General features: G+C 40.4%; 1 protein-coding gene across 2 annotated transcripts; it reads left to right on the forward strand.

Annotated features, from left to right (window-relative positions):
- Positions 1–6200: 6200 nt before the first annotated feature.
- marc1 (mitochondrial amidoxime reducing component 1) lies at positions 6201–12721 on the forward strand. Of its 2 annotated transcripts, none has more exons than XM_034858975.1 (7): positions 6201–6559; positions 8655–8825; positions 9915–10077; positions 10175–10315; positions 10582–10643; positions 11572–11643; positions 12461–12721. In XM_034858975.1, exons 1-7 carry the CDS (start codon positions 6300–6302, stop codon positions 12585–12587), a joined length of 996 nt encoding a protein of 331 aa, XP_034714866.1. In that variant the 5' UTR covers positions 6201–6299; the 3' UTR covers positions 12588–12721. The 2 variants fall into 2 exon arrangements, with proteins under 2 accessions (XP_034714866.1, XP_034714865.1); XM_034858974.1 differs by having other exon boundaries at positions 6204–6559; positions 10172–10315.

Raw genomic sequence — 12721 nt, forward strand, 5'->3', positions numbered from 1 at the left:
ACACACGCACAGTTTTATTGCAGTTTCTCTGAATTCTCTGTTCTGTTTAACAGTGTTAAACAGCTAGCACACACACACACACACACACATATACACACACACTCACTCAGTATGACTCATGTCCGTTGTAGCTGCCTCTGTTATTAGGATTTTAGAGCTCTCTGCCCAAACTGCTGGTGCATCAGTCCCAAACGCTGCTGCGTTATGTAACTGCACAAGTGGAAAAGTTCAAAAAACCACAATGACGTATCCATAACACAGCAAAACCGCATTAACAAAGAAGTACAGCGATGAGTGAGTAGACACTCACCGGCACTGGAACATACTTCACTGCATTTGTTAAAACACTACAAACACTCTACACCGCTTTAAAAATGACCATCAGGCTGAATCAACGACTCTGACAATCAGCAGAAACCTGGTCCTCTCTGCAACGCCACTGTACTCTGGGGGGTTTCCGTTACTTTGATGCTCGGTTCCATTAGGGGCCCTTTGGCTCTGCGGGGCCCAGAAGTCCCTCCAGAGCAGGTCCTTATCTGTCTGATGGTGTTCCACTGTGCTTCTGTCAGTCCTCCAGGAACCAGAGTAGATCCACACCAGTCACCCAGGTTCTTGTGAGGTCACGCGGTTAAAGGAATAGTTCAACATTTTTGGAAAATATGCTTCTTCGCCTCACCCAATTGAGAAGATCAACACCACTTTTATGTCTGTACGTTAAAGCTACAGATTAGAAGTTGGACTACAAATATGTAACGTGTTAGCTAGTTACCTGGAGCCAGGCAGCTGGTTAGCTTAGCTTAGCATAAAGGAAACCGTGTTAAACAGCTAGCATGGCTCTGTTCAAAGTTATTATTTATACATTAAAGTCTTCTTTTAGACAGATTTTTTCCCCTCTGGATAGAGCTAGGCTAGCTTGCTAGCTTTGCCCCCGTTTCCAGTCTTTATGCTAAGCTAAGCTATTCGGCTCCTATTTCAAGTTTCCCAGTTAGCATACAGACATGATGATGTCAATCTTCTTATCTAGCTCCTAGCAATTAAACAAATACGCATATTTTGCAAAATGTGTAACTATTCCTTTGATATAAACCACAAATTGTCATTTTTGTAGATGTTGTTTGTGTGTGCTGATACAAGATAAGATAAGACATTTTAATGGGGGAGTTTGGAGGTACTGGGAGGTATTTTAGGGCGTGAATCTACTATTTCTCTTCACTTTGCTCTTTTGACCTGATGGACAATGAAGCTTCAAAAAACTATCAAACAATACACATCAGCTATTCAGACATGAAGTGTGCAGAGCTGTCTAAATCACATCTGGCTCAAACTGGAGATGCTAACTATTTTTAGGAGCAGTTTGGAGTGGCAGATGGGACGCGCTTCTCTGTGTTTGGACAATGGAGAAGGAATCCTGGTTGTCAATCACAGATAATCATGTCACAATAGACAGTCTCTGATTGATAAAACAAAATCCACCCTCAGATACTATTCTTTGTATTTCTGGACCTATTTTTGGTGTTTAATGGTGCATTCTTTTTCTATGAAAATACATCACGTGACAAGTAAAAGTTCAAAATCTTTTATTACCTGTCATAATCATTCTGCAGGGAAGTGGTTCCTGTGACTCTTATATTATTATGTGTAAAAATATGAGAATCTTATCACTAAAGCATTAGCGTATAAGCAGCATTTTACTGTTGTAGCTGGTCCAGGTGGAGCTGGTGTGATCTACTTCACATACAGTACGGTAGTTTAGTCCAGTGGTTCCAAGCATAAGGTCCGAGTCCCCTCAAAAGGGTCACAACATACAGTAAATATGAGGGGTGATGATTAATGGGGCATGGAAAGAAGATAAAAACCTTTCTTTGATGGAAGTGCCAACAACTCATATTCATCTCAAATGTGACAAAGGCCTGAACTAGACTGCTTTATGGCAAGGAGTCACAAGCCTCTTTACCAATGCATTATATTTCATAAGCTTATGTTTTTATTGCAACCTTTGTATCAGTAGACTAAGGTCCTAGATGAATGTGATGGAGTAGAACAACTGCAACACTACAATACAGCCCTTTAAAATCTATTGGCGTTAAGGTGTTAATACAGCATAAGCTAGTACTGCTCACTGAGTACGAGCCAGGACTGTACTTAGTTACAGTATTGAAATAAATGAGTTAGATTCCTCCACCGCCCCCACCTGGAGAAACAACACACAAGTTGGTTTCAAATGACAGAAAAGTGGGCCCTGGAAAATGAGTGTGATTTTTGCTTAGTGATAACTCTTAAATACATACATGGAACATCACAGATTGATGCTATTCTAAATATCTGAAGGTGGATCTTTTCCTTTTGACTTTCCTCCGTTGTTGCATTGTGGGGTGAAATAACACAGTGGACATGAAAAGACAATACTGTTTGACCCGAAACTGATCTTGGACTGACCCTTACTGAAATACAGAAGTACTGTGTGCACATGATCCCATGATAATGAATGATGATGCTTTACTGTATGCTTTTGACTTGCTTTTGACAATAAGGGACCCTGAACTCAACAGCCTACTGTACATTTTATGCAAGTACTGTATTAGTTTTAAAGTAGAACCATGTCATGGTGCACAGGCATCTACAGGTTTCTCCGTTTCTCGCTTGAAAAAGAAGATGCTTTTTAAAAGTACTACTTGAACACACACACACAGAGTACTTGAACATTTTGAATAACTGTTTTTTTTTTTTTTTTATCTTAACTTGCCAACAGATGTATGCACAGTTGAGAATAGTAATTTGTCTGGTATGTTCAAACAACATTGTACTATTTTGCTCAACTATAGAGAAGAACATCCATAGAAACATTAAAACGTGGATATTTTATTCAAAAACAGCCTCTTTTTGAGTTTGAATGTTGTTTTACTGGACGTCCTTTTCGATAAATTTCTCAATACAATGTATAATATTCTGTATCATTTTTACAATATTCCCCAGTATAAGATGTATTCAAGTGGTTTTACCATCTCCATGCTATTTCTAAATCCCGCTGTGCTGTGTGAGAAGAGCATGCTGAATGTATAGAAAGGACGGTCTGGCCCAGATGGTGTCCCCCTGGGAATTCTGACTGAAATCCAGTTCCGGACAACCTACAGCAGGTTAGTCACGGCCGAGTATGCCGAGTATTGCGTGTATCATTTTGTCATGGTTTGTAGCAGTACAGTATGTACATTCGTTCATCATGTGGTACATTGAGCATTTTAAATAGGACACCAGAACACCACTACAGTTATACTGGGAGAATGTGTCATCATATCCAAATAATTCAATAAAAAATGGTCAATAACTTTCCTGGAAAGAACAATGTAATTTGGTTAAAAATATAGGGAAATGAAAACTGGTTCAGATTTCTCTACAAGCAAACATACATGAAGAATCAATCAACTGAGCTGTTATGTGCATGTTTGCTGGGCTTTACAAGGCAGTTATGTTTACTTGAATACCAATTGACAAAATCTATAAGCTCTTAAATCTTTTGTCTTTAATTACAATTTTAGAGGTCCAAAGAGGAAAGACATTAATTGTAATTGTGGTTCTGGTATTTGTATCAATTTAACTGGCTATGCTTGGCTTTATTTGCCCTGTAAGTATTATTTCTGTGTAATATCGTTTGAACATCCCACATCCAGTTGTTTCTACTATGACTCCATAACAAGTGAGACAGGAATGAGCATCAAAAGAGTGAATGGAGCTATACATTTAGAACCACAAATCCAAGTGGCGTATGCACCGAGAACAGAATTCTAACATCCAAGTGTGAGTTGCTGAGAGTAGAGCCATTAGGACGGTCTCTCCTATTTGCTTGCCACTGCAACATCAAACCAGCTTGTAAGGCCTGGCCTCGTGCCTGTGAATCTGCCTTCTGCCATTAGATGTGCACAGAAAAGGAACAGAAGGGGTCTCCATTTGACAAATCCCTGTATCGACCCCCTGTAGCTGGAGCATCTGCTGTTTTCTACCTTGGCCATGGACCGGGGTATCTGTGTCAAAGACAGAAATAGTGAGGGAGAAGGTCAGCGATGGCATTACGTTACTTGGGTTATTCTCTTTTTTTAGAAACAATCTGGTCAGGTTAAATCCCACAGGTGTTTGTCACATATTTATTCCAATGTGTGAGTTAAAGTGTACCTGTGTATTTGTAATGTGTTATTATTAGTTTGACTAAATAAAGCAGAATTAACCATCAATATGCCGGTTTAAGTTCTGGCAAGGCAAATTACTTTAATAAAGGCCCGAGCAGTGAGACCTTCATTCATCACATAGATATTTAAAGTGTAAAGAAATACCGATCAATTGGACTCTCATGTCTGTATGCTGAAGAGCTAGCATTTAGTAAGCTTAGCTTAGCTTAGCACAAAGACGGGGAACGGGGAAACAGCGAGATAAGGTAAGCCGAGTCCCCGGCCGGTGTGTTGGGTCACAGATCCACTGGGACGGGGGACCACTGAGAGGACATGAGTCCTGACGGCGTCGAACCTTATTTTGGTTCAGTTTCAGGCAAGGTCACAAAATGAATATTAGCCATGTCTGCAAGAAATAAGGCCATGATGATCCAGCGAGAGCAGGTCTAACGGTCTAATAACGGTTAATGGTAACGTTGACAGCTCTGATTGTCAATCAGCCATTCCTTCAACTGGATCTGGATATGTATTAATTATCATAACCGAGGATAAATGCAAAATATTGATCATATAAAAACACTGCAAAAGTCCCTTTATGAAATGAAATGATAATGAGGTGTAAACAATAAATTTAAAAAACATAAAAGCTTTCTGTGACGGGGTGACAGGTGCCTAGGATACTAAACCTGTTTCTCTGACCTTGATTTGATTTTAAAAAATGATTTAAAGTTTTTAAGGGGGCTAAAATGACATTTGGGGGGGATTAAGCCCCCCTAAGAAGGGTCTAAAATCACCACCGAGCACAGCAGAGACATCATTTTTGTGTTAGTGTGACGTCACAGAGGTTAGATCTGTAAAGAACTGAAGTCAAACCCCTTCCGGTGGACCTCATGGGACCTTTATTAATCATTTGCCTCTCTCTGTTTACTCCTGTTCATTTTTTTCTTCTAATGAAGGTCCCATGGACTTCAGCTCTCTATTGGGGAACGTCTGTAGCCATGTTTCCATTCACATGTGACATCAAAGGAAAAATGCCTTATGGAAACTGTAAAATTTGATAGAATTTCGACTCAACGGAAATAGGTCCATCGGATTTTATCTTGGTCGATATACGGCTTATGCGATAAACGCTGAGGGAAACGTTATTTGCCAAATAAATAATGAATTGAGAAAAAGTTTCAGGTCATTTTATGGTCGCCACCTGCCACAAAACGAAGACGTGAAGAAGAGTTAATTTCCACCCAGTATTTCAGCTCTGTTTGCACACGTGGCGGGTGTCAACAAAGACAGATCTAAGTGAACGAACCAGGAAACAAGAGACTTTTTGAATTTATTTTACTAGCAAAATATAACGCCTATCTTAGAAGAAATGCCATCTTGGTCATCTGAAAATGCTTCAACCAAAGGGTTTCTGGGAAGTGTCTCTGAACCACGATGTCCCAGAACCGCCTGGAGCGCGGCCGATCCCACACCACAGGTCGTCGTTTGCCATTTACGTGCATCTGCATCGTCATAGCCATGTGTTGATAGCATCGTTGTTTTCTTATTGTAGCTTGATATGTCGCAATCTGCTGGCACATAAGCACTATTACAACTTGTGCAATATTGATTTGTTGGTAGACGACGGGATCCAATTTGTCTAGAAAAACTTGTTTGGTTGAATGTTGTGTGATTCAGTGCAAAAATGAATGGAAACACTTTAAAATGTCTGAATCAATTTGATATCCCAGTACGATCTCAAAACACCATGTGACGTCATTACGCACAGGTGTTAATTCACTTTAAAACCGTTAGATGGAAACACACTTTTTAAACTTCAGATAATTCATTGACAAGTGGAACCTCCTGTTTTCATTTTCAGGATTTCGATTAAGGCCCCTTTAAGTTATCTTAGTTTGAGTTTAGTCCTTTTCAGTTTACCTCTTTTAAAGGTCCAGAAATGTGGTTCCATTTTTTGTAAATAAGTTATTTCATTTTTGTGTTGAATAAGAAAAAGAAGAAGCTAATAGTGCTACGTGTAGCCTGTCTAACTGAAGTGCAGAGGCGAGTTGCTGCGGATCGAGCGTCAGTGAACGTCACACGTGAAGGCTCCTGTCACTTTAACGAAAGTTCAATGTCCAAGAAACTGCGCGAGGAGCCAACATGGAGCTGAAAGAGCTGAAAGAGCTGGCTGTGAACGCGGTAGCCCAGAATAAGAAAGCCGCTCTCGCGGTCGGCGGAGCCGGCCTCGCTCTCCTGGGATTCGGGCTCGGATATAAATACCTGCGGAAGCCAGAAAAAGTTGTCCGTGTAGGCGTCGTGTCGCAGCTCCTCATCCACCCTCTCAAGTCTGGCAAAGCGGTGTCGGTGGCGCTGGCGGAGTGCCAGAAAGCCGGATTGAAGTTTGGAGAACTGCAGGACCGGTGAATACAAGACACACACACACACACACACACACACACGGTCATTAACGGCACTGAGCAGTGGTTGAAAGTACATTCACTTAAGTTACTGTACAATTCTGAGGTAGGCTATATAATTGTTCTGAGAGGAAACATTGTACTTTTAACTTTTTTACCTATTGTTGACACTTTTTAGGCTACTTGTTGGTAACACTCAGGGGTTAAAGTGGGGTTTGTCAGGTGGAAAACCCCTAAAATAAGAGGGGTATTATCAGTAAATCTCTTTAAGCCTGATGAGAGTGACAAACAGATGGCAAAAGTACTCATTTCCCACACTCAAGTAGAAGTACAGATACTTGTGTTAAAAAATACTCTGGTGAAAGTAGAAGTACTGATGTAACTTCTTTTCTCAAGTAAAAGTAACAAAACACAGTCTTGGAAATGTACTTAAAGTATAAAAGTAAAAGTAGCCTTGTGAACGACAAAGCTACCTGGACCAGACAGGTGTTACTAGAGAGACGCTGAGGAACTACAGAGGACATGGAGAAAAGACTCTTTATCCTTTATAGGCCATTGGTTACATTTTAAATGATGTCTGCCAGTTGGCCTAAAACATCCCATACATGATTATTGCTCCAGAGATTGGGACTCCAGGTTAATAAGAGTCTCACGGAGCAGCAAGACACAAATTAAATTGTGATTCTGTGAGAATTCACAGATCCAGTTTCTCTTTTTGAATCTTCCCCTTAACATTTAAAGGAATCTACACGTCTTCAGGAAATAAAATATAGGATCAAATATAAACGACTAAACTGAGAGTAATGAAGAAGTTGCCCAGCACATTGGCCAGGGGTCCTTCTTGATTCCTACTGTCTCAAACATCTCTCAGCCGAATGTCTGGGATCTCTGTTTGTCACAGACGGAGACGACTTCTCTCTGTTGATGCTTCATTACAATCAAGCTAACAGGTAGAGATCACAAACAACAGAATCCCTGGCTAACTTCCTGTACGTTTGCCAGAACTACAGACCAGTACAACAACAGGCTTATATGAACTGGCAACATCATTTATACAACTCCCAGTTCTCAAAGACGCACAGACACACTCTCAACGGACAATCCTCCAGGCAGCTAGTCTTTTTCTTTTCTCTGTTTTTTTTTTTAAATGTAAGGAGTAGAAAGTACCTAAAAAAATCTACTTGAGTAGACTACAGTAATGAAGTTTTTGTACTTTGTTATTTGCCTTCTCTCAAACTGACTGTTTTGCACGATTATCTGACTTCCATTAAGCACTGGATGGCAAACAACGTTTTCACAGCTCACGCCGATAAAGACAGCGGTCTTTATCGTAGCTCCAGATAACACCGCTCTCAAGGTTGCTCAGGGTTTGGCTCCTTTTCTCCAGCGGTACAGTCTAAACTCAGTTTGACCATGACGTGTGTTTGATCAACATATCATTGGTTTCTTGATCGGTTCATGAGATACTACGAAGACAAAAGCCCATACACACACACACACACACACATGCAGAGGCTTTCCGATTTATCAGATATATGTATCACTTTTCAGTACGGTAGACAAAAGACAGTAAGTTATTATCAATGAACGAGTCGTTTTGGGCCGCTCGGCAGGTGGTTCAGAGTTCAGCAACACGAAGACTCGTGAAGAAAGTTCCCAGAATGCTCGACTCACATATATTTATGAAGTAATCATAACCTAAGGGTTTATTAATATAGCATATCCCGAGCTGTTCTCTAGTAACTCATCATAATGTACTGTAGTCCTCCAACCCGGTAGTCAAGAATGACTCTTTAACGATTGATTAATTATTAACATATTATGTCAGACTCTTTTTTATAGATTGAAGGTCTTCCACACCCACTCAGGGGTCTGCTGTAGTTATGGCCGGTAAAACCTAAAAGAAGGTCTCTGAACTACACAACAGTTTATCAAATAATCCAGACTATATGCACCTTAATAGGCTATTTTAAAATGCATTTTATATTTTAACTCATGCATAACATTCCGCTAATGTGGAACCGCAAACAACATTTGTAATAGCATTCATTTTGTTGCGCACGACTTGTTTGAAAGGAAGTGTTTGTGTTGATTGCAGACACTGGCTGGTGGTGACGGAGGACGGCCACATGGTGACGGGCCGACAGCAGCCCCGCCTGGTCTTGGTGTCTCTGACCTGCGAAGGCGGCCATGTTTGTCTCAACAGCCCCAACATGGAGGAGCTGCGCTTCCCCATCGCGCAGCCCGACAACCCCGTCAGGAACTGCAGGTCAGGCCTTTATTTTAGCACCATCTTCTCGGATTATATCCAGTTTTCCACTGTTTATTTTACTCGTTTAGATGTTTCTGTGATAGTGGTCAGTGTAGAGAGAGCGGAAACATCTGTCTGTTTGATTAAGGGTTTAACCAAATGGGTCAAAAGCCTAAAAGTTTTGAAAATATTCTAATGACATGCAGCTTAAAGGTCCCATGTGTAGGAATTTCCCCCGTCTAGTGTTGAGATTCAAAGTAGTACTACAGCAACGGTGGCCTTCACGCTTCAAGAAGCTGGTCTCTTGCTCTTTTCAATCTCCTTTCTCTCTTTCTGGGCGAGGAATACTCCTGTTCCTGAAATTTGGATTTTGAATACATGTGTTTCCTTCTTCTAACTTGGCGGGGCCGGGAAGCGACGATACCAATTAGGAGCGCTAGCAGCACCTGTGAGTGTATCATGTGACAGTGAAAATGCAAAAGGCGTAGCAGCATGTCCTGTATGTCCCTCACCGGCTAACGTATATCAAGATGGAGACTGAATATGGAGCGTCTGCCCCAGTTTATGCAAATGGAGATTTAAAGTTTCAAGCCAAAAAGAATACTTGGAATTGATGGTGGTGGTAAATATTCATAAAAAAGGACAAGTTTGTGACACCGATTTTGATAATTAATAGCTAAATACGTTAAACACCTGTAAAATACAGTATATACTGTACATATTTTTTTAAAGATACGGACAGTTAAAATCTGCTAAGAAATTCCATTATTCATAATTCTATCGATTTTTTTATATAAAGGGGACAAAACAGTTGCCTGTTATAATTTCCCACTGATCACAGTGACATCACCAGCCCTAAAATATTCACTTTACAGTCATATAAAAGCAGTGAATGTTCTGCATCTTTGCTTGAAAAATAACTAAAACTGTATCTTTATAACTATGCCAAGACATTGAGTATTACTCCCAAAAAGAAGGCCATCATAGATACTCTAGATGTTGGTAACACTTGTTTCAAATCATAAAAATATATATATTTAAATTTTTAGAACAGGTTTACATAGTTTATTTGTCTTTTGCATTATTGAGTGGCTCTTTGTGCTGCAGAGTGTTTGAAGCTGACGTCCAGGGACGAGATTGCGGGGACGAATCGTCTCGCTGGCTCACTCGTTTTCTGGGGGAGGAGAAAACCTTTCGCTTGGTGCACTTTGAGCCGCAGATGAAGGCGAGGAGGCCGGCGGAGCAGTACCCTCTTTTCCCCCAGTGTGAGGTAAACAGGACTCTGCGCTGGAGTCCGTGGTGCCTTTCATTCCCACAGTTTGAGGCGTTAACTGAATGAATATGGTGTTTAAACTTCTATCCAGCAGGTGGCCTACCCAGATTTCGGACCCGTGATGCTGCTGTCCGAGTCCTCTGTAAAGGATCTCAGCAGCAAGTTAGAGAAGGAGGTCACGGTGGAGCGCTTCCGCCCAAGCATTGTCATAAGTGACTGTGAAGCATTCGATGAGGTGGGTTGTTCACATCTGCACAGTATCGCTCTGATTGTGTTTAACTACAAAATAAGAGATCCTGGTTACATAAACAAAGAAAAACCTATCGAGGCAGTCATGTAAAGATTCGATCTGAAGATAACAGATCCTATGTGTCCCTACACTACAGCCCATGAGGTTTGGCTTTCCCTCCTGTGAGTGACTCATCCCTCGCCCTTTTCAGTGTGAGCAGCGTGTGCTAATTTTATCTCCAACTCAAAAACCCAACTGCTTGTTTTTTTTAGGATTCGTGGGAAGAGATCCAGATTGGCAGCGTGAGACTGCAGCGTATAATGTCATGTGGACGGTAACACACTTGATTATGCTTCACACTGATTTTATCCAGAGACAGAATGCTTTCATTTATCAACAACAACAGTTATTATCTTGTTAAATAAATGCTTATTTGTATTCATTTCTAGAACAGAAATGTGAACATCGGATACATGTTTTATTCATTTTGTTGACATATTGACAATTTTCTTTAAATATCTCTTTTAATTGCTCCATATTTGAAAAATACTGTCTACTACAGCTACTAAAGAAATCAAATGTATCATGTTTTTAGGAATAACATGTTGTATGCATCAGGCTATGACTGATATATGAACACACCCTTCTGTAAAAACGTTCAGGGTGTAGATAGGAATGAAACAGGGACGTCTATGTAAGTGTTACGAAGTGGCGCTTTCTGGCTCAGGGTCTGAGAAAAAACTCCTTCTGAGAAAACCTTTACAGATAATATATTGTAAAAGTACATACATTCTGAGGACGCTTGACATGAACAAGGTAGAAGCAACCTGTAACTGATATACTGTAATTCATCATGAAACCTCCCCAGTTTATTATTTCCATTAAGATTAATTGTCTTTGTAGTACAAGGTTTCCAAATGTAATGTTTAAATCTAATGCTTACTTTTGTTTTAATAGAGTGTCTAAAATAAACACTTTAATGTGTATTTTGGATGTTTTCCATCCACTAGTCTGATCCACCAGGCTCTATGTGATGTTAAAGGTACCCTGCCACACCAAACAGGTTTTACTGGCATTTTTTAAAATATGTCAGGTTCCTATGTGTTTTTGTTATGTCGTAAATGAGAAATGAGACATTACCACAAAGTCATGAAATACGTGTGGCAGGGCACCTTTAAAATGCTTGAGTGTGTCTTTCTAACTATAGAGATTAAAGTTAACAGGATGGATGTAAACCAACCTGGATCCTTTGCTGTCTCCAGATGTGTTTTCACCACCGTTGACCCGGAAACGGGTGTAATCACCAGAAAGGAGCCTCTGGACACACTGAAAAGGTACAGTTTGAACCCCAATTTACATGTTGGTGGTATTAAGCATATTATTAGCAGCATCCCACATCAGCCTAAAAAAAAAGAACAATTGTTGTTTCATGCATACAAATGTTGGACAGATACAAATCTCAATCAAAGTCAAGGTTGAAAATTGGGCTAGTTTTGTGACAGATTCGAGGATTTTATGTTTTTTTTTAATGTCAGGTTAATCTGGCAACGCAGCATGACAATTTTTCCACAGATTGATACGTACATAAGTGCAGGGGACATGTCCCCCCAATATTTAGAAGAGTTAGATTTCAAAAAACGTTGACAAGCCACTCCCCAGAAGAGGTGACCGTTCAGGGGGGCTAAGAACACGGATTTATCCTTCTGACCTGTAAATATGTCTCCCAACGATTTCAGAAACCACCGTGGTGGACTGTAGCATCCAAACCGTGCAGCACACATCTCTTTTCTCTTTCTCTGTGAAATGAAGTGAAGTGCTGTCAGAAATGTCTAAATCTAGAACGATCTGATGGAAAACGGTAACTGTGAAGCATAAAGTGTTCTTGTGATACATTGGGGGGTTAAATAACAATTTATGCAATTTATATTATTTTTGATGTAGTCTGGTAACTGTACTTTTGGGATGCAGTTTTCACTTTTTTCTAGCCAATTTGAATGTGGTTTCTGTTATCTCAATTAGAGTTTGGTTAGTCAAAATGATTCAAGTGTCCTTTTAAGAACTGAAAAATGTTCACATGAACCTTAGTTGCCTCCATTTCTGTCGGATTTCCCCCCCAAACGCCTTCTTACTCTGACTATGGTTGTTTGGCAGCTATCGTCTGTGCAAGCCATCCGAGAAGCACATCTACAAAGCGTCTCCGTTGTTTGGACAGCTGCACACGGTGAAGAAGACGGGCATCCTGCAGGTCGGGGACGTGGTGTACAAGATCAGCCGGTGATGGAGGGAGTCAGAGAGGACAAGTATTACCACAGTCACTGTAAAATCACTGTGCTAGTCCACACTAAAGAATACACTAACACTCAGTGTATATACACCATAAAGGAATAAAAGACTACATTTGCAAACACAAAA

The sequence above is a fragment of the Etheostoma cragini genome, chromosome 20 (assembly GCF_013103735.1).
Source record: "Etheostoma cragini isolate CJK2018 chromosome 20, CSU_Ecrag_1.0, whole genome shotgun sequence".
Classification (NCBI taxonomy): Eukaryota; Metazoa; Chordata; class Actinopteri; order Perciformes; family Percidae; genus Etheostoma; species Etheostoma cragini.